This window comes from Argiope bruennichi, chromosome X2 (genome assembly GCF_947563725.1).
Source record: "Argiope bruennichi chromosome X2, qqArgBrue1.1, whole genome shotgun sequence".
Classification (NCBI taxonomy): Eukaryota; Metazoa; Arthropoda; class Arachnida; order Araneae; family Araneidae; genus Argiope; species Argiope bruennichi.
In genome coordinates this window covers 55,763,444-55,787,011 of record NC_079163.1, presented here as the reverse complement: position 1 = coordinate 55,787,011, position 23,568 = coordinate 55,763,444, and the positions used below count along the sequence as shown (strand labels likewise).

At 30.5% G+C, this 23,568-nt stretch overlaps 1 protein-coding gene across 4 annotated transcripts; it reads left to right on the top strand.

The window, feature by feature from the left end:
• The first annotated feature begins 3,100 nt into the window (after nucleotides 1–3,100).
• LOC129960673 (uncharacterized) lies at nucleotides 3,101–22,029 on the top strand. Of its 4 annotated transcripts, XM_056074233.1 has the most exons (4): nucleotides 11,461–11,550; nucleotides 12,182–12,258; nucleotides 14,408–14,492; nucleotides 21,151–22,029. In XM_056074233.1, exons 3-4 carry the CDS (start codon nucleotides 14,429–14,431, stop codon nucleotides 21,786–21,788), a joined length of 702 nt encoding a protein of 233 aa, XP_055930208.1. In that variant the 5' UTR covers nucleotides 11,461–11,550; nucleotides 12,182–12,258; nucleotides 14,408–14,428; the 3' UTR covers nucleotides 21,789–22,029. The 4 variants fall into 4 exon arrangements, with proteins under 4 accessions (XP_055930209.1, XP_055930208.1, XP_055930207.1 ...); XM_056074234.1 differs by lacking the exons at nucleotides 11,461–11,550; nucleotides 12,182–12,258 and adding an exon at nucleotides 3,101–3,120; XM_056074232.1 differs by lacking the exon at nucleotides 12,182–12,258 and having other exon boundaries at nucleotides 11,463–11,550.
• Nucleotides 22,030–23,568: the final 1,539 nt, after the last annotated feature.

The following is a 23,568-nucleotide window of genomic DNA, read 5'->3' as shown; positions in this document are numbered from 1 at the left end:
TAAACATGAGATTCAAAATACTCTTATTATAAACATTAATACTCAAACAAATGGCATAAAAATGTGTAGTTTTAAAAGAAAAAAACTTTAATACCCTAGTTAGCCAATTAGTGGCGACTAGTTAACAATTGTCCACTAATTTCTAGTAGTGTGGGAATCTTAATGACCTAAAAATTAGGATATCAAGAAGGCGAATGTAGTTCTTATTCTCTTTCTATTTCCATTCAGGAATATTTGTTTCCAAAGAGGAAAACGAAATATCCGGAATAAAAACTGAAAGAGATAGAAATTAATTAGGAGGTTGACCCTATACTTGTGTCTCAATAAGATTGCTATGTTTGAATACATGTTGTGATGGCACCTATCACAACAACATCATCATAAAAAAAGAAAAAAAAAAAATATTAACTCTTGCGAGAGGAGACAATGGTCCAATCTAAGTTTGGGTTTATGTGGAAAAAAAAATGAGAAATAAAAGCCTTTTGTAAAAATTTAAATTTAAATTATTATTCATGAGTTAATTTTAATTTTTCTAGTAAGTAATAGGTTCTTAATTTTGACTCATGAACAATATCAGTAACTCTGTTAATGCATTCGGTTTAGTTATTTCATAATTGACATCTGTTTCATATGGTCTTGAAAAAAACTAGGGATATTTTTTTACGATTTGGATAGTTAAATTCTTCACGCATTATAGTGTCACCAGCTTTGAATGGGGATTCTATGAATCTATCATCATATCTTATTTCTATCATGATATTTTATGGTATTATCTTTGGCTAATTTTCTAGCTTCTACTGGAGAATATAATTGATTTTGAGTTAAAGGAGGAGAATAAGGTAACGTGCCAAATAACAAATATGCAGGAGGAACATTTGTAATAGAATGGGGTGTTGAATTATTTTCACTGTTGTTAATTATTACTTGTTCTTAAAGTCTAGACCAAGGAATTTTAGTAGAAGAATTTACCTAACATTTTAATTTAGTTGCTATTGACTGATTAACACTCACATTTCTCTTTAGTTTGTGACTGATGTGAAGAGGTTAACAGATGCTTGACATTGTAATTTCTAATTAAATGTTTGAATGTAGATAAGGTAAAAGCACCATTTCTATCAGTGAATAATTTAGAAAACCTGCTTTAATATATTGATATAAATTTCAGAATTTTCATTTTTGGAAGGAAAAGCCCTAACATATCTAGTTGCTGATTAATTACTATGTGAAGAAATTTTTTAGTTGAGTTAAAATAATTAAATCCCCCAATAGTGTCTATAGGACGATCTGTGGGTGGCACAGCCTGTTAAAGGCTTAATATTTTTTGCCTTTTCTTTTTTATTTAATTGACAAACATCGCAATGTTTGACAAAAAGTGCAATATCTTGAGTAATATGAGTGCAATAATATTGAGGAATAATTAGAGTACATTTTTTGAGTACTTGGAGGCTCATATTGTTCATGAGCAGTTTGTAAAACTTTTCTCCTAAGAGAAAAATGTGCATCTATTTTAAATACATTTTTCTTTTTAAGTACATTATTAATATTTTTATATTTAATGTTATCTAAATTGTCTGAATTTTGATCGTATTTTATCTCATCTAGTTCCAATAAATGTACAGAATATTGGAGGTATTAAGCTGTAGGATGCCTTGATAACATATCAGCTTCAGTATTCGCTGTTCAGTTTAAATATTTAACTTCATAATCAAATATGCTTAGTTTTAAAGACCTATAAAATAATCTTCCCCTTAAAATTTTAAAATTTCCAAGCTAAACAAGGACAGTATGAATTCTAAATTTTTTCCCCATGTAAATAGTAATGAAATTTATCAAGAGCATCTACCATGTATTGCTAAGCATTCCAACTCCATAAAATAATTTCTTTTCTTCATAAGGGCGTATCTTTTTTTTTCAATCCGTATCTTGAATGACAAGATACGGATTATAATTTACCAGAACAGTCAGGCTGTTTTATCCAACGGCTACCTGAGATGCAGTACAGAAAACAGGAAGAAGTAAATTGGGATTATATAGCTGTAACTCTGGTTTAGATATTAACTTATTTTTTAATATTCCAAAAGCGTTTTGACATTCTTCAGTCTATTGTCATGGGGTACCTTTTTCAGAAGATTATTTAAGGGCTCACAAATTAGAATCATTAAACTTGTTATAAACATTTACAGAACCCAAAAAAACCTTGAAGTTGTTTTTCAATTTTTTTTGAGGTTGTAATATTTTTATGATTTTAATATTTATGATTATCAGGAGAAATTCACCCTTTTTTGATTTCTACCCCAAGAAATTAGTTTTGTCTTGAGCAAAAACACATTTAGAAATATTAATTTATTATTTTCTTTTTCACACGTTTGAAATTCTGTTTTGAATTATCAGAGTGTTCCTATAATGAATTAGAGAAAACTACTATGCCATTAAAATATTAACATGCAAAATTTAAAAATTTGTTTATTTAGAATTTTATAAATAGTTCTATTAAATGTTGCAGATGTATTTCTAAAGACAAAAGGTAGTATTTGAAATTCAAATAAATCTTAATTAGTTACAAAAGCAAATTTATGTCTTATCTTATTCATGTAAAGGTATGTACCAACAATTAGATGCAAGGTCCAAAGTTGAAAAACTTTAGCTTTACTTAATTTGTTTAAGAAAGTATTTATTTTAGGCTGGAACTCTGCATCAGATTTACAAAGAATTAATTTTACGATAATCAATACAAAGACGATTTTTTATATTTTCTACTCTTTTATATGCTAAAGTTACAGGGGAGAAACTAGTAGATTATTTTATTAAACCTACAGCGAAAAAATCTTTGATTTGCTTATCTGTCTTAATTTCATCGGCAGCAGAGCTTCTACAAGCCCTTTGTGAAACTAATAAATCAGATGTTAAAGTTATTCTGGGGTGTTCCATTCTTATTCTACTAACATCATATTTATTTTTTGCAAACTCATGAGAATATTCTGACACAAGAGACAACATAGGTTCAGATAGTTTGTTTACAATCAGAGTGGAAAAATTTCCCCTGAGATATACATAACTTTATCCTGATCATCACCAGTATTACTATTTTCAACAATATGCAAAGACATTGGATAAGTATTGGTATGTAATTTTTTTCATTTTGAAATATCTTTTATCACAATCTATATAACTAATTAATAAAAATTTAATGTGAAAACCCTAATATTATATATGGTAAACGATTTTCAATGATATATAATTTGACTTTTTTTATTATTTATTTGACAAATTTTTAAATAAATGTCACAAATTTGGGGTAATTGGAATGTTCCACGAGATTGTTTAACTACAATTGGGTTTACATTTTCTGTAGGTAAATTAGTTTTTTCACAATACCTGCAGATATAATAGAAAGAGTGGATCCCGTGTCAATAACAATATTTACATTATGAACTACAGTATGAGAGTTAGATACATTGCCAAAATTACCTAGATTTTGTAAAGTTAAGATGGGCCCGAACACTATTGATTGTCACTGTGCTGAGCTAGGGGTCTCATTAGAACAATTCTGTCTCATTTCGGGATTTTAAGAAGAGTTAAGATGGATTTCTGAGAACAAAGAAGCCGAACTGGTCAGAAATTGGGGTTATCGAAAAGGACATACTTATGCCCAATGATAGGCATTTAGAATATATGTTGAATGCAAATTATACAGGGAGAAGGTGATAATCCCTGTTGGAAATGCAGGTTGTAATTTTGATGATTAAAATTGTTTGGGCGCGGTCTCGCAAAATTTTGACAGTTTTGTCTAAAATAATTTTGATCTCGAAGTACAAAAGTTTGGGATCTATAATTGGATTTAGCCTAGGTACAATTATCATCATCATCATCATCAACAACAACAAAAAGGAACATTTCTGTAATTTTATTATTATTGGTTTTTATCAATTATTGGATCTTCACAAATTTGGTGTTGTTGGAAATGACTCGAGAGGACAAGTTTGTTCCAAACAATAAACTGTTTAACCAAGTTGAGTAACATAGTTAATTAACTATTATCTCGAAATACTCCAGTTACGGAAATCGAAATTTTTTACCGAATTAATTTATCGTCATGAAATTGGTCTCTCAATAAAATTTTATGAAATTCTGATGATAATTTTGAAAGTTATAGAGTTTTGAAGAATGACGCTTTCAATATTAAATTTATCTTATGAACTTTCGGCGGTATCTCGGAAACTATTATATATTTCTCAAGATTTTTTTTCACTCGCTTATAGGAAATTATCATATTTCATAAAATCACAAAATAAAGGTAGAAATAACACAAATTTAATATTTTTTATGATTTTTAAGCATGAATGTGAGAAAAAAGTGAATAGTGACATAGTAAAATTTTTACATGCGAGCAAAACTGATATGCTAAAATGTCGGAATCCAAAAAATCGTGCACATCCCTCAAATAGTTTTTGAGATATTCACGAATTGTTAAAATTCGCGCAGTCGATTTGCAGCTCCCACTTTTTGAGGAACCGTATATTAACTTTACTTGTATTTATAAATCTATTTTTCCTGAAGCTCGCCATTACAATATAACAACCATTTAAATACTAAATTTATTTTTACTCTTTTACCAACAGTTATCACTTGCAAGTAAATTATTTAGAATTCCAAGGAAATCCTTACCATTTCTTACTATTCAGTAAGTTAAATAACTTTAAAATAAGGAAATTAATAAGCACCTATTATTTATATATCCAATGGTATAGTTCATATAGGGATAAGTAAAAAAAATACTATTTCAAATATTGTTTCATTATTATGAATATTACTCTCATGCAGTTCTTCAACCAGATAAGTTGAATTTCATCCTACTACTTAACTTTTAGTTCCGTAATAATTTCGTAATTTAAAATTTCATTATTAAGCAGAGAAATTTTAAAAATTAAACATTTACTTAGAGAGTTGAAGTAATTAAAATATTATTGATCTCTATGTAAAAACCGTATATGTAATATTTTTATTGTAATAAAATAACTCATCGAAACTTAAAAAATCTCCTGTCCTATTAAGTTTCGCCTGAAAATAAAATTCCTCTTAATAAGCATCGACAATGTTATTGGTTTAAAATGTTTTTACAGTATTCACCAATTAGCGATTTAAAATAAAATGAGTTAAACAATGTATTTCATTCGCCATGAAAAGTAACATGTTTGTTAATTTCTTTGGGCTGGATCAACTAAAAAGACTGAATGATGAAATGATTAAAAAAGTAATGGAAATGCTTCAATATTTAAATAAAAACAATATAATATATAATTTGAAAAAATAATATTCATATTAAATATAAATCTGAATCTTATTGCTTATTCTTCCAAAATTCCTGAGAATAAAACAAGAAAAAAAAGTATTTTACTGTTAAAAAACTGAAATTTAGTTAATATACGGTCCCCAGTGGGCTGGCTCCTTCTGGGCGAAGATTTCAGCACATAAAATTAAGTGTATCTCAAGAAAGAACTATTGCGAATTTTGGAACGAAATTTGGTACATAATCATAAAATGGCCTGCTGAATCGAATTATTGAAAAATCTTGATTTCCGTAATGGGAAAAAAATTTCGAAACAATAGTTAATGTACTATGTTAATTAACTCGATTAATCAGTTTGTCTATATCAATAAACCTGTGCCTTTAATTCCATTTTCATCGACACCATTTTTATGAAGATGCGATTAATAAATAACAAAGTTACAGAGGTGTTTCTTTTTTTTGGCGACGACTGTGCAGAAGTTGCTAATTGTCTTGCTCTTTGCTCTGATTAGGGTTTCATTACTCCTGACCGGACATGGTACAGAGTAACAAAATTTTTACATTTTTAAAAGTTTAGCTGTTATTGTAAGCCATTCTATAAGAGTAGAAAGGGATTTGATGGTTACTAATTCCTTTAATCGAGTTGATAGCCCTTCAATGAGACCCTCACGAATGAGTTGTGAATTAAAGTCTAACTGTCTGCTATAATTTGATTTTTTGTAAAAATAATAAACTAAATTATCATTTTTTGAATCAAATTTATACTGGGACAATTCATCAAATTTTACTATATTTGGTTGAATAAATTGCTAAGTTAGCAAGCAGCACATATCATCAAAATTATTAATATTTGAACAATAGCTTATGTTATAAATTATTTCTTTTAGAAATTTGGCGATATTTTTAATTTTACACAAGTCAGTTTTGTTACTATCTTTACAAATTTTATTAAAGTATTCCAACCATAATTTTATTTTCATTCCATTTTTCGGGCTCAAAAGGAATTATGGAGGATTCTTGAGTTATTTGTTCAGTTAAAAAGTAGCTTTTTTTTTTTATCATTAGGATTATTAGTTTTATTATCTTCTGAATTTAGACTCTGTGGGTCAGGTACATTTGTTTTACCTGGGTCAGTCATTTTCTCTGATATTAAAAACATTAATATAAATTTCACTTAGAACACCCTGACGCATGCGCGAATCGATAACTTCAAAACGTACAGAACTAAATAAATAAAATTCGGTACGCAGGTTTAGCATCTAAAACGTAGACTTTTATCAGATTTTGATCAAAATCAGTCAAAGGGTTGACTTTTGTCGGTCTGTACTTTCGCATGCATGTAAACACAGTAATAAAATTTGGCACACAAATTTAACTTCTAAAATATAGATTTTTATCCAATTTTAAACCAAAAAGTTGACCATCAGCCGTATTGCTGGCGTTTTAGTATGCATGTAAACGCAATAACTTAAACTGATGGAATTTGGCATGCCATCTTGTGACTACAACTGCAGCTCTATGACAAAGTTTATTTAGTAAAATTCACTCATTAGTTTAGATTCACTCTAAGGATCTATATTTCTTAATTAATATTCGGTAGATTGGATTGTTTGGATTTTTCTGGCGCAAGAGCCGTGAGGTTGACTATGCTGCACCAAAGGAATTATGGAGGGTTCTTGGTCTTTCTTTAATACCATGCAAGGCATTCTCGGTCTTACCCAAGGGCCATAATTTTATGCGGGGGGGGGGCGTACAGGGATAAGACTTTTATCAAATAGTATGCGAGAAAGCTTAGGGTAGAACCCTCGCTCTGTTATCATTGTTATTATGATTATTGAAGTATACAGCTGTGATGTTCCCATTTCTAGTTAATTAGATATGCAATTGGTCAAAACTTCATTGTAACGATAATGCGCATTATTGCACTTCAATATTAGCCGACTATTTTGAAGGCGAAGGAATCTAGCGAATGGAATGAATGCATATCCCGCATTTAAAGTCGTTAGAATATATGTGTGACGCACTAACACTCCGATTTGAATCTCCAAAAGTTATGACTACTCATTGTGCATAAACTACGTTATCGTAGGTACCCCTTGAAAATACAATACACAAAATGTAACTCGCTATAAAGCTTTCATTTCAATCAGGGATGATCACATGTCTCATTATTTTTCTGTACATCATTAAAAAAGCCGTGACATCAATTTTTCTACCCTTCCCTAATATCATATTTCCTATGTTCTTATATAAAATCAATATTTGCAGAAATAGACAATTCTGCAGATATGTCTAGCATGACAAAATAAAACCTTTGTCCAAAATTCATATTATTAACTTCAAAATCATTCAAGTTACATGAGCTTTTTTATAATTGTTCCTTTAATTTTTCTCCCCAGTGTATTATAACTTCTTGAAATATTTATTTTACAATCGAGATAAAAATTACTTTATTAAATCTTACAATTTAACGAAATGTACGGTAGTAATGCAACAAAAGATTTCGAATTAGTTCATCTATACGTTTTAAATAAATATAACTTTTTTTTTTTTATCGAGAATGAATTTTATACTTTTAAAAATTCGACTGATGTAAGACTCAATTCTGTCTTTGTTAAGTAAGGATGATTTATGTTGTGCAGCTTAAAATAAATGTAATAAAATAAGTCTTTTAGATGCACTTTCATCAGCATACTAAAAAGTAGAATAAGTTAATTTTAAGTAATTTCTAATTTTTAGTCTTTAATTTATGATTAACTGTTATAAATATCGTAGAATCTTGAAATTAGTTATCTTCTTAAATTCATCCCTAATTAGTGCGAGTCGTATGGAAGTAAAGTTTAAAAAAAACTCATATCGAACCAATCAGCTGGTATGAAATCTACTGTTCTTCATTGATTCCCTAAGGAGGTGGATTTAGAATCATTTGCTTTGCTCACTGAACTGTGTGCTGTCAGTAGTGCATAAATTTGCGTTGAACTTGAATATAAAAGTAAATAATATAGGATATTTACAAAAAAGGCTGTTACTCCATGAATGCATAAAATTGTTAACTGGCGTGAGAAAAATTATACAGGTGTGTTGTTTATATTAGATTTGAAAAAAATCAATAAAATGATATGTGTCTTTCTAATTAAAACTACTAAACAAATGAATAAAAGTTTTAGCTGATAAATTAATGCCAAAAATTGTATTTTCACGAATCATATCTTATGCAATTCACAGAAAGTTTGATCGTCTGTTACTTTAATTTTCTTCGTTATTCCTTTTTTCTTGCGTGTTATGGAAAGGGCTTAACCTCTTCTTCATCTGTAACTCATCTAGCGCGTTCAAGTGAAACTTCTGTAGGGCGGCCGTAACGCGCTTCAAGCGTTTTTCTACATTTTAAAACTTTAAAACGTTTAAAACGCTATGCAAATGTTTACTTGTTTGAGTTTTTATTTTTATTTGCTCTAATCTGTACAAAGATATCTGTACTAATATATTATAGTATAGTATACAGAGATATATACTAATTTGTACAGATAAAACAACAAACACTACATGCGGCGAAAAAAAGAGGACCGCTGGAGAGAAATTTTCGCAAACAGGAGAGGACGACGAAAGGGTTAAACTGAGAGAGATATCCTATATGCAGGGAAGAAAAATAGTCCAGTTAACACAATTTTCTTCGTAATTCGAAAGAGTATTGAAATAGTCCACTGAAACTTGCTCTGTCAGCTTTTGTAAAAGCCTTTAATGCAGTAAGAGTCTGGGACTTTCTGACTTAAACTTTACAGAGCCTTCTGGGATTTAAAATACAAACAAACTATTTTTTAACTATTATTTCAATATTATTTATGATTAACTGAAATCTCAGTTTTGTGTCCCAGTCTATTTCCATGGGGCTCGTGTCCTGTATGTTTCTATTTAATCCGGCAAATAAGCTAAGATAACCGTTACCGCTGAATGACAATGAAAGTTATGTTATAAACAAGGTAAAGTCTAATAAGATTTTTGCATTCTTTCATTCTTCAACAAGATTTTTTTTCTTATATGATTAAGTCTGTCCATAATAAGAGGGTCATAGTCATTGAGCCTCCCGATGATTTACTTGTGATGACTAGTCTCACTTTTTGGAATAGGGACGACAATTTTACAAATTGGGCAGGGCTTGATATAATGATGTATGGTGGTAGGCTTTCACAATAATTATCAAGAGCCAGCTGTCGGTTTCGGTGGCACTATCGCTATAATTAATTTGTGGAAACTTGAGAAACTAAAAATTAAATACTGTCTGTTTGACGAGATCTAACAGCATATTTGAATTTCTGATAATATGATTGCAAATATAATAAAAAGCATTTTCAGTGTCACATATGCCACTTTTCGAGATTTAAAAAAAAGTAAGTTCGGGTTATGTTTTCACAACAGAATAAATTTAATTAAAAAAATTGTTTAAAAACATGTTTTTATTAGAGCACTACACTGCTGTTATTTTTATTTTAAGGATTTTCTACTTACTAATCTTGGGATCAATTATTCACAAGATTACCAGTGGTATGGAATCAAAATTTAATAAAATTAATAATTCATAATTAAATTCTGAAAATATTAAAATAATGCACTATCTTTGAAATACAAAATTTAGTATACAAAATGCAGTATACAAAATTTCCAGTCTCACCTGGAAGTGAGTGAAAGATCAATTTTCAAAATTATTTCCACCTTTACAAACTTGCTAGAAGAAGTCGAGTTAAATAAATATATATACTGCATATTTCATATTTAAGAAAGTTTGTTTACATGTCGATTATAGTACATAATATGCTCACTAATAAATGATAAGCCAAAATATACTTTGTCTCGTTTTTAAAATCCAGCGCAATCAGTTTATTTGAAAACGAAAATGGTGTCATAAATAACGTGGAGCAAGCTATTTTCTGTTTGCAATACATTATTAAGTAATATGAATTGCATTAAATGTGCATGTTATTTATTAATATGAACATTAACATCGAACTATTTGGGACCTTTCTACATCATTGAAATGACCTATATACATTGATATCCGTTCTGTCCTACTGCAATCAATGTGAGTTTAAAGAAAAGACCCCCCTATTAATCTAACTGATGCATCTGATTTTCTAGATTGTTTCATTTAGTAGCAGTGCGAAAACTATTTTAGAATGGATCTATAGTAATTCAAAAGTGTGGATACATAACGATTACTCTCCAAACTTCCATGCCACATAAACCTGAAGGCTTTAATTCACAAGAGAAAAATTAACTTGCACCAAATCCTTATGTACAACGGATCTTCTCTGGAATTGTATCTCTAATCCGCAGTCTTCAGATCCAGAGAGCAATGCTCTACCATCATACGATCACGAACCTTTGATCGTATGATGGTGGTGCGTTGATATAAATTAAATAGATATAAATTAAACGCATTGATTTATGTACTTAGTAAGGGCTACCCTTTTATGTTTCATAATAAGTTCTTTTTAGTAATTGGAACTATCTTTGGATCTTTAAACTGATCACTGTCTGTTAGGTTTCTTATTTTTTATGCTCAAGTACTTTTATTGAAGTACTAAAAATGCGAATTTTTACATAAATTGATATCAAAAAATTATACATTACTGAGGTGTTGAATTAAATACTACAAGTAAATTGAAATTTAATTAAAATTATTTTAATGAAGTCTTTATTATTTCCTTAGAGTTGTTCCGATCTTTTAGTAAAGAATTTTTTCACTTAGTTTTTTCACACATTGAATAATTTTTTTAAATATTTTTATTACTTAAATGCAACCTCGCTCGTTATTATCTTTGATGTAATTTTCATTAAAATCCAATTCAAATATATTCTATTGAATTCGCTTATGAAAATAAAAATACTATTTTAAACTCGAAAATACGAAAAAAAAAAAAAAAAAAGGTTTCTGTTTACATATTGATTTCTTAAACGACGATCATACATTTACGATTATCTGATTTTATTTCTTTTTTTTTCTATGTCGATTTCTTTGAAGTAATTTTTTTTGAAGCAAACCCTTTTTTGAAGTATTTATTTTACTACAGTAAATTTCACCTCTAAAATGAAACCTGATCGAAAAAATCCCGACATCTGTCTTTGTCTCATCAGAAATAAGATTATAAAGGCATTCGTATCTTAAGACCTTTTGAGAAATTGCAGGTGATTTGACGCAGAGATCTCTGCGGTAAATAGTCATTGTTTCCTTTTGAAATACCTTCCAAGGGTTTTTTGATTTAAATTTGGTAAGCATATTTATTATTTATATTTATTAATCTTATATCGACATGTGCTCGAAAAATTCAAATTTAGAATTTCATTGTAATTATCAATCTTTTTAGGAAGGAGAGAAGAATGTACTTAGATAGCGTTAAATTTTATTTCTATCTCCGATATTGATGTACTATAGATAAAATAAGTAATCAAGGCACAATATTTCTCTTTAATATGTTTTTCTGTTGATGAAGAGACAAACTATGCGAAATAATACACTGATTGCCAAAATAAGAGGACATTTTACATAAATAAAACTTAATTGTTGATTTTAGAAAAATAACTTAAAATAATTCGCATAAAAGCTTTATTTAACTAAAATTACCTTGTGTGTAAATTTGATGAATCTCAAAATATTGAATTAACAATAAAATTTAGGATATTTTAGAAATTGTGAATGGGAATGATCTTATATATTTTGCAACAACTGCTTTTTAAAATTTAATAATTACAACAACCACTTTTATTTAAAAAAAATTATGGTTACCTTTGACAGAAATGCAAACTTCGCATCTAAATTCATTATTCATTTATTAAACTTTTGATTCAGTGTTAAGGAATTGAATCCCATTCTTATGAAAATGCACTTTTTAACTCATTTAGTCTCTTGGGAGGTATTTGGTTTGTTTAAGCTCGATGGCCTAAGGCATCCCATACGTGCTCAGCCGAGTTCAAGTCTGGTGAGTAAACCGAACTATTTACTGCAGTAATAGTTTTTGTTTCTGAGTATTCTGGCACCTCATAGGTTCAGTACGGGCCAACATTCTCTTTTATTAACAAAAAACATGGGATGTTAGTACCTTCAAAAAAAATTTACATGGAGTTCTAAAAATGAATCCACGCATCTCTGACCAGGTACTAAGCCCAGGTAAGCCCTATGATTCTACTCCAAATCATAAAACCGTATCCATTCACTAAGCTGTAGTCTGGGTTTATTCATGTATAAAAGAAGGCAGATTATGTGTTTTTCGCTTCCTCCAGATAAAATTAATTTATAATCACTGTTAAAATTATGTTTGCTCCCTATAACATGATGGGGAAATCACTTGAAGCGAGGTAAGAGATGAAGTGAATAGGTTATAAACCATTGGTCTTCTTGCATGATGCTTTATCTCGTGAAGACTTCATGCAATAGTAAAATGAATTCCTGTGACAGTCATGAAGTCTCAAACCATTTTTCTAATAGTCCAATATGCTGTCAATTGCCTACTTTGAATATTTTATACAGTCTGAAATTCACTGACAAAGAGGTGAGAAAGTTTGGGGGTGACTACTCCTGCTAATTTAACTAGTTTTTGTTAACTATAAAGCTTAAAGACAGTAGGAAAACAGCATGGATGTAATGACAGCATGGATGAATCTGATAAAGCTGCTTCTATAGATAGCAAAATTTTATACACTGCACTTATTTATTCCGTCGTAAATCATGCTCTTCGATGGCAAGGAACATCCTGTTCAGCATTTATAAGAACTAAATTGTCACAAATACAATGTTATTAATGTGCTCTTGATACTATTATTTTGGTAAAACTTGAATAATTCTTCTGGTTCTAACTACATGATTATTCTTTTGGAACTAACTAATTTGCTCGAAAATTACTTGAATCATTCCTTTTGCATTAATTATTTTACTCCTAAGCTTCTTGAATGATTCTTTAAACAGTAATTGTCATTTCACTTAAAAATTCAAATATTTATCGACGTGTATATAAAGAGAAAGAATTTGACAGAAATGAATTCCAACTAGTAATAAAATTTGAAAGTTACTTACAAATGTTTTTTTTTTTACTGTGTAATGCCGTGGTGATCTGAGCTAGGCTTCGGAGGATTGCGGGTTTGTTATTGGATTCCATCAAAGAGATGCTCTATAAGTGGGCCCGGTGCATTTTAAATCTCTCGGTTTAGATGCTTCCTCGTGGTATAATGTGAGAATTTGAAGAAAGAGGTTACTGGTTTAAGTCTCGTCCTCGTCTTCTGAGCCGGTTCAAATTTCGAGGTCCTGCCCAAATAGTCCCTCAAACGATATACTAGTCTAATTAAAAATTGATATTAAACTTCGTAGGTGTGAAGTCTCATGTATTTTACACTGATGCTTATAAATAGTTTTAATTTACATCTTTAATTGCTTACTAATACAATATGGTTTAGTGTAAATAGTCAGGCCCATGAATCAAAGAATCACGATGAAAGGGAAAACATGACACCCTTTTCTAATCAAAGCTATCTTGGAGCACCTGGTTATCACCTGAAACTGAAGGTCTGATTTTCATTCCAGTATTTCGGAGTAAGTTGCCTTACTGGGAGGAACTTTTTGGGAAATTGACATATGTTTGTTTGCTTGCTTAACACTATGATTCACTATTGACACATATTTGTTGAAAAACAGTAGAAACTTCCAGCAGCAAAGTCGAACAAAATGAGTGAGTCATTATAAAAGTGCACATTAGTTTACCAGTTTTTAAATAGTGCTGCTGAAAAACACAGCCAAGATGGAATCCATAACCTCTTTCTTTCGATGCTAATTCGTCAATAACCCTTTAGGTAAGAGGTGGACTTGATTATTTGGACGTCTAAGCATATCCGGGTAAACCAGATAACAACAAAATCCCCTCTTATTCTCAGATGGCAACTCTTCTTATATTTGTTTCAGTAAAGCTGAAAAGAATAATTGGTCACTTTTTATTAAGAATTTTATGAATCGTTTCTTTATGAACAATTTTATTTGATTCGTAGCACACTCACCTTAACAATATTTTGTCATATTTTAAATTATGTATTATTTTTTACGTGAAAGTATTCTTAAAATCCATTTATTTTATTGTCTTACAGATTTTATTTTCCCTCAGCATTATGGGCTTATTTCAATTTGTTTCATTTATTGGCTTGTTTGTGTTGGCCAGAACTTATGCAAGCGGTAAGAGAATTTGGATAATTTTTTTATGTTAACGTAAATCATAGAAACAGCCATTTACTATGTATAATAATCATAAATTTTACCTACTCGAATGAAATTCACTTAATTACTTAAAAAATACTTGAAATAAGATCACAGAAATTCTGGAAATGTTAATTTGATATTATTGTTGTAATTTGTAAAATTGTGTTTTGTTATAAAATTGTTTTATAATTGTCTTGGGTTTTTTCCTTATAAAAGTTTGGGAATGTACTGCTGGCAATATATATAATATACACACACACGATAATTTCTAATTAATCTGCATTCTAAATATAAGTTCCTGGTAACTAAAATTCCAGCTTTACAGTAACTTTAACTTCCGAGTAGTGCAGGCTTTGATTTTCCGACAAAACCAAAACTCTATGACGACAAATTCTTTTTTGAAGCTATATAAGTTCAAAATATTTTCTCACGCTCTCTCTTTTTCGCTTTCTGTGTTTCTATTGAATACGCTGCATTGTCATCGTCATGGATTATAAAATGAAATCTTGATAATAGATAAAAATTGAACTATTTCGTTAAATCAGGACAAATAAAGATTGTAAAAGAGTTCCATACCCGTTTCTTCGTAGAAAGTCTCTCTCTCTCTCTCTCTCTCTCTCTCTCTCTCTCTCTCTCTCTCTCTCTCTCTCTCTCTCTCTCTCTCTCTCTCTCTCTCTCTCTCTCTCTCTCTCTCTCTCTCTCTCTCTCTCTCTCTCTCTCTCTCTCTCTCTCTCACACTCACACTCACACTCACACACTCACACTCACACTCACACTCACACACTCACACTCACACTCACACACTCACACTCACACTCACACTCACACACTCACACTCACACACTCACACTCACACTCACACACTCACACTCTCTCACACACACACACACACACACACACTAGTTCGGAATGCATAGCTTTTGTACGTTATGTGTCAGACATTTTTTTTTCTTTCTTTCAATTTTATTTTCCTTACAACATAGGATAAAGTCTCAAAATGAATTTTTGTTCTTAAACAACATCTTATACTTTAATGCCAAGTACATTTAACTGATAGAAAAGTGTATTCTATATTTTTAATTAATATGTATTAAAAATATATTTATTAAAAGAAAATCAATTCCACTAAAAGATTTTAGTTTCAGATCAATCAATGCACAGTTACATATTATAAAAAGAATAAGTTTTTATGCCATTGAAAGTTTTTTTTAAATTATAAATTTACTTGTAAATTTATATCAACATATGTTTTACTGTTTGAAATTTTCCAGTAAAAACCAGAAAGAAACGAGAAGCACTATTCTTCAAATTATGCTACTCACTTTAATTGGGTTAAACATATGTAAATAAAAAAATAAAGCCTTAAAAAGTTCAATGTTTTTTTAAATTTATACAATTATTCAAAGTCTATTGTTTGTAGGGATTAAATTTATACTGCAAAAATTTTGAACGTTAATTTTGAAAATTTCTAATTATATTTCTTAACAATACAAGTTAGGAGAAATTACATGGTACAAAAATGTATGGAAAAATATTTAAGTCTTCGAATTGTATTTGTAACAAGTTTTAAGATTTAATATCTTTGAAAGAAAAATTTTTTCTTCAATTTTCTCTGCAGATATGGAATCAATATCAACCATATACAGTTGGAATACATATGAAGTTAAGAATTGCTTTAGCCCCCTGCCATTTTCATTACTAAAAAGGAGGGAATATGATCAATAGTTTCCCATTTTCATTACTAAAAAGGAGGGAATACGATCAATAGTTTCCTATTTTCATTACTAAAAAGGAGGGAATATGATCAATAGTTTCCCGTTTTCATTACTAAAAAGGAGGGAATATGATCAATAGTTTCCCATTTTCATTACTAAAAAGGAGGGAATACGATCAATACTTTCCATATTTCAATATCTTTTTTACTTTCTCTTATACGTAGTATAGAGAAAGTGTAGTAACCATCAAAAAGTTCAATCTTGAGATTTTGACTAATCTCCACGTTTTAGACTTTCCTGAGTTCGAAAAACACATTTTTAGAAAATGTCCGCCTGTATGTCTGTGACAAAGATAACTCAAAAAGAATTTGAGCTAGACCATTGAAATTTGGTATGCGGTTTTTACACGAAATTTAGAGATTTCTGTCAAATTTTGACTAAACTTTGTTCGGAGGAAGTCCGTCTGTCCAGTTGTTTGAATATAAGTCCACACGATGATTACAAAACGAGGAGAGCTAGATAGATAAAATTCGGTACTCAGATTTAATACCTATAGTGTCGACACCTGTCAAATTTTGAGCCAAATCAAACTACAAGTTAACTGTTACTGTAGAGTATCGGTTACGTTCAAAAGCATGCAAACACGATGATTAAAAAAATGCAGACTTAGATGTATCAAATTTGGTATGGGATTTTGTGTCTACAAATGCAGTTTTTTGTCGATTCTTTTCAATTGGTAGATAAAAATGTGTCTAAAATACAAATTCGATTTTGGGATACTATTAACGCATGTCAGGGATTAATCACCAAATAATTTGCCAAGGATTACACGATAGATTCAATAGAAATCCTAAATTCCCGCCAAAAGTTAAAATTTCGTGACTTATTGGATGCCAATGCCATGTAAGGCTTTCTCTGGCCATAACAAGTTTATTAGGAAGTATACGTGAAAGTTTTGGGGACACCACTTCCGCAGGTTTTTTTAAGCATATCTTTAAGATTTCATGTTCAAGATTCAAGTTTCAAGAGTTCAAGTTTCATGTTCAAGAAAGTCTAGAGTTCGATGTATCAATACATGACTATTTGATATAAATTATGGGATATGCATGAGCATGATAATCAAATGGCATGAATTGATAAAAAGAAATCTGTAACTCAAGATAGCAGATAAATACTCATTTCTATTTAGAAATCATCATCTAGTCGAGATTAATACGACGTTATAATTAGAAATTGCCCTTATTTCTTGCTGCAGTTTGAAACTGATTAAAAAATTGTTTTGCCTTTTATATTTTCTCGTATTTGAAATGTACAAAGAGAAAATACTGTCAAACAATTCGAACTCAAGATTTTGACGAATCTACATGTTTCAGACTTCTCTCGAGTTCGAAAAACAAAGTTTTGGAATTATGTCTCGGAGTCTATTCATCTGTCAAAACTATAATTGAAAAACGCTTTTATCTTGTCAGAAAAAATTTAATATACAGTCTCTACTTCAAAGCTGTAGATTTCTATCAAATTTTGAACGAAATCCGAATTTAGAGAAAATCTGCCTGCCCAATTTGCCGAATATAAGATAACATAATTACAAAATCAAACCTACAGAACCAAATTTGATGCCTTTTTACACTTTGGATGTTAATTATTAAAGGGATTGATCATGTGCCGATTTGTACTTTCACAAGCATGTATACGCGATAAGTTAAAAATGCAATGATTTAAATAAATATATAAAATTTGGTATGCATTGTAACTACAATTGTAGTTCTATATCCGATTTCGGTTTTAATCGACCCGCAAAAAAGGTTTCCTAAATACACAATTGGTCTTCTGGTGCTTGTGTATTAATAGCATCCCAGTGATAAATCGCCGAAAAAATCATCAAAATTCGCACTTTTATAGTATCTTTCGTAATACTATTTTCCCCAATGGCATGCAATTAAAATTACGTAAATAAATTTATTAGAAAATATACGAGAAAGTTTCGTGGAGATCATGTCCATTGGTTTCGAATAATGAGTGCCTTCCACGGCTATGTTACTTAACGATTGTTTCTGTTTCTCATAAATGCTGCGGTTGCGTGATAGCAGTGTCCCATCTTTGAGATGAGGGACTTTTGTGTTCGAAACTCAGTTCCGCCTTAAGTTCTGGAGTTTTCTGGGCCTGGTATGCTTTAAATCTGGTATTATGAACAGAACGTTGTCACGATGATGTGATGTAGGAATGTGAAGTTCAAATATTGCTCTCACCTTTGGATCACTGATAAGAAGCAGGACGGTGAATCTTCTAAATAGCCTTTGTATACTTACAAAATGGTATGTTTATTAAGAAAATCAAATTTGTAAATAGGATTAAGTAAGGGCATTTTAATGTTGCTTTTTGTAATTTAATTTCAGCCGGAAATCATAATTCAGATTGAAATAAAAGATTAAACAAATGGTTCGCAAAATGCACAATGTACTAGTCACAAATTATACTGCAGATTTTGGCTCAAAATTATCACTAACTTCGAGGCTATGTCTTGGCTTCATGGTGGGCAGGTCATGTCAAAGTCGCTGCTTGTACAGTGAGCGCCAAAAGAAAGTACACACCCTTGATTGATTTAGAAAATATGTTATTTCAAATATATTATTGACATATAATATAAAGTAGATGTATGCAATTATTAACTTATTTAAGCAGAATCGGACAACTTGTAAACTTTCAATTAAAATAAAATACATTAAGAAATAACTCGAACCTAAGCTCATCCAATTTTACGCGTCAAAAAAAAAGTAAACATTCAACTCTTTCTCCTTTAATGGTTTTAATTTCATATAGATATCACTACTTTTTTCATAGAGGATTTTGATATAATTTAAAGTCTTACATTCTGCCTGAATTTATGCAAATTTCTAGAAACATTTGAGAGATTTTTGCGATGGAGAAATAAATAGCACTAGAAACCAGAAAAATGATTATAAACTTGAAGGAAAATGATAAATCCTTACATGAAATAGGAAAAATTATTGAAACAAGTCACTGCACGTTGAAGAAAATTCTTGACAAAGAATCCAAATAAAGACAGATTAAGGATTTTTGGTGAACAGGAAGAACAAGATGACTTACTGATACAGAAGTGAGAGCAGTAGTACGAGAAGTCAAAGCTAATCTAACTGCAAAATATCTCATAAGTGCTGTTAAAATATCGCAAAGATCAGCGAAGACAGTAAGTGCAAGCATTATAAAGAGAACTCTTCATGAGCATGGGTTACATGGTAAGATTCCACGTAAGAAACTATTCGTCATGAAGACGAACCAATAAAAGTGCCAGCTATTTGCCAAAAAGTACCTTAATCACTATTTAGATTTTTGGACTAATGTTTTATTTAATAATAAGAAAAAAAACTGAATTGTTTGAGACACAAAAGCTCACAAAAAATATGGACATCAAAGAATGAAGATTCCAGCATTAAGTATTCAGTTCAGACAATTAAACATGGGTGTGGCGGGGGCACATCTGTTATGATCTGGGGGTATATGGCGGTAGCAGGAGTCGTTAATTTGGTATTTGTCGAATATACAATGAACAAAATAAATTACCTCAATGTTTTAAAAGATAATTTTGCTCCCAGTGTTGCAAATTTGGTGTTCCAACATGATTAGGATCCCAAACACACATTAAAGATTTGTAAAGAATAGTTACTCTAATATGTTACGAGGACTTTGGACCATCCTCCACAGTCACCAGACCCAAACCCCATTGAAAATTTATAGGCATATCTTGGAAAAAAATGCATGCCATAGAACCATTTTTAATAAGGAAGAACAGAAACAAATTGCTATAGAAGAATGGCAAAAAGTCCCTCCCGAACTAAAAACTGGTCACATCTATGCCTTTTTGCATTTTGATTTAATTAAACGTTTGCAGGTTGTTGCATCCTATATGAATAAGTTAATAATTGTATATATTTACTTTATAAGTTATTAATATATATGATATAAAACATTTTCTATATCAATCATGGGTGTTTATTTTCTTTTGACCCTCACTGTAGGTTTGGTGTAGTTTAACCTTTAAAACTTAGATGCCTATGCTCAGCTGATTGCTTTGGACGGTTAAATTCATTAAATACCACGTAATTACTTTTATAAAAACCAAAGTTAGTGATTGCAATATTGATAAATGTATGCCTATATTATTGGAATAAAAATTGCATTATATATGTTTTAAGTCTAATGTATGCGTGCAATCCAATTATCTCAAAGCAGCGCCAATAGCAAGCAAAAGGTTAATTTTATTACGCTTCTAATAATTTTAGGATAGCCTGGTCATTTCTTGGGTTTTGACGTCTTCTAACTGCGGGTCAGGGCCAAGACTTAGTTCTCGGTAATCCTTAATACAACTTCAAAACTGGCATGTAACTTGAAACTCATTTTAAAACTGTCCTAACAAGCTCCTTTTCGAATACTTATTAATTTGTGATTGCTTTAATTTAGCAGATATAAAAAATTTCCGTTGCTTAACATTGAAAAATATCTAAGAATAGGCATTCTTTCACTTATAATGATAAAAATATTCGAAGGTTGTATGTCAAATAATATGCATCAATGTAAATGCCGAGACTTTCGAAAATTTAAAAAAATATTTTTTAGTTAGCATTAGGCAAGCTATTCTATAGTAGAATGCAGAGTTTATGAATTTTGTTAGTTCTTTAAGTTCATCCATACTAACTGAAGCTAGAGAGCTAACTTTGTTTCTGATAATTACGTTTGAACAATTTTTGTAATGAAGAGTATTTTAATTTGATACTGACATATACACTGGCGTTTATTTAGAAGTTTAAATTATTTATTTAGTTTTTTTATGAGAAGTAAGGTTAAAAGTGCAATCATGTAATATACATGCACCTTTTCAGCAATTTTTTTTCTATTTACAGATTCAACCATTGATAATGATCCAAATGAAAGAGGCAATTTATACATCGACAAACTTATTGAAGATATAATTGAAACCAGAGGAGATGAATTTGATCCATATAAACTAGGAGAAAGCGTTTTTGGATTCTACAAAAAAATTTTGTTTGTTAATGTCTCGTGTGAAGTTCGATTGCGCAGTGGTTATTTGCGAGGCCTGAAAACTCTTCATCGTACTGGAGACTCTTATCTTACAGAACAAGGTGATAAACTTGTAGTTCGAGCAACTCTTGGATCTGGTGCGCTGGATTTCAAGTATGAAGGCAGTATCAAATTTCTTAATATAGGACCATCAATTACTGTGGCAGGCAACCTGGCTTATATTGAAGTCATGATTGAATTCAGTGTAGATTCTAAAACAGGAAGGAATGGTAGTTTGCATGAATTCTTCATTGAAGATATCCGAGATATGAATGTTTGGGTTAGTGGGCTTGGACCTTTCAATTGGGCATTGAATCCTATCATAAAAGGAGCAAAGAAGATCTTCAAAACTTATCTGAAAAATTTATTGGAAAGCAAAATTCAATTTTATATTGAAGAGAGGTTACCTAATTTTCAGTTTCCAGTTGAAGGATTGTATAGTGTTAAAAGCACGCCTTAAAAAGAAAGTTAGCGAAAACGAAGAAAAACCAAGTATTTCTGAATAAAATTTGTATATCAACAAATAAGCACCATTTATTCTGACTCTAAGAATGTATAAAATGAAGAGAGAATGTAGTTCATTGCATTTTTAAATGCATTTACTTTTTGATATTATTTAATCATTTATTTCCTTTTTTCCATCTCATCTTTTTAAGAGGGCAGTGTAGAAGAAAATTTGTGATTATTATTTATCAGTTAAATAGCAAAATAAATCATAATATAAATTCTATATTTGTTTAGTCTATTGAGAATATTTTGTTACAATTTTTTCTTAATAAATGAATTTGCTTATTTTATGTTAGTCAAGATTCTTTTATTGTACGATTCACAATAAGTACATACATGAAATACATGATTCACATGAAGTCACAAAAAAGTATTGGGATTTCACTCATCTTATTACAAATTGAATAAACGGGCCAAAAATAGATTTTAAACGCATATGGGGACATAGGGCAGAAGTTATTGCCATATTAACAATATTAATAAATAGTTATTGATGATAGAAATGTTAAATAAAAATTGAAAAAATTTCATTTAAAGAATTAAAGCTATGTTTTGAATGATGTAAACCGGACCGTCACGAACAACATAAGCGTAGAGAATCATCTCATGCATGATATTTGCGCAGGGATTCTTTCCTCACGCTTAACTGCAGTAATTTTCCGGATTAATAGGGACCAGTCCCTATATCAGGATTATTAAATAATGAACGAAAGTAAAGATTATTTATTGATGGGGGGGGAATCCAAAATTTTCGTATAGTGTTTTAATTTAATGAAGACAAAAAGATTGGCTTACATTTTGCATATTTACATGCCGAATTGAAATATCGCTCTCTTTACTCGGGAAGATTTTGTTTGAGAATCCCCCCCCCACCCCCTTAAAGTGATGCAGATAATTGGAGTTATGTTGTGAATGAAATACAAGTAAAATCTCCAGAAATCTACGTATTAATTATTCAACATTCTTGTAATAATTTTTTTAATGCAATGCCCAACTTGTAGAACATTGGTTATACATTGAGATTCGATGCAATTCTTCTACAAATAAGTAAAAGAAAAATTCGACAGATATACATTCTAACACAGCAAAAATATGTAACAGCAAAAACGTAAAGATAGTTTGTTGGCATGTTTGGCCCTTGAATCCATGCCTCCCAAAGGAATGTTATCTTATGTCAAGACCCTTGCATTGTTAGAAAATTGTGAGGCTCTTCCTTGATCCATATTTTTTACTCGATGAAGGCAGCTTAATTTAATTATATTAGCGTCTTGTTTTTAAAGAAATACGAGGGCTGTTTTGGGATGTACCTCGTAATTTTGAACCGCGGTCAGATGACGTGGATGACACCTGAGCCGGCACCCTCTCTACAAATTTCCGCACCACACCAGTGGAAGTGGCGTTTGACCTAACGGATTTAACGGGCACCAGACCAGCTTACACGACAGTTCTATGGAATTGGGTATCGAACCTAAAGCCTTCCGGGTCCGAAGCAAAGATCTTACCATCAGGCCACCGAGGTCCTTCGATTGAAACAGTAGAAATTACTGAAATTTAAAGCATATATCATGTGGTTAATCAGTCGTATCATTTCTCGAACCTCAAAATAGAATGGAACAATAATTTAATTCGCGATGCATCTAATAGCGGCAAGAAGTTTTTTGTCCGTGAACTATTTTGCTTCTTTATTATCTAATTAGATGACATCTTTCGTTTCGGAAATGTGTTAACCTATT

Excerpts from the sequence above, each read along its gene's own strand:
- LOC129960673 (XM_056074234.1), top strand. The coding sequence starts at position 14,429 with ATGGGCTTATTTCAATTTGTTTCATTTATTGGCTTGTTTGTGTTGGCC. Across the intron at positions 14,493-21,150 it reads GGCCAGAACTTATGCAAGCG|ATTCAACCATTGATAATGAT; the intron begins GTAAGAGAATTT and ends TTCTATTTACAG.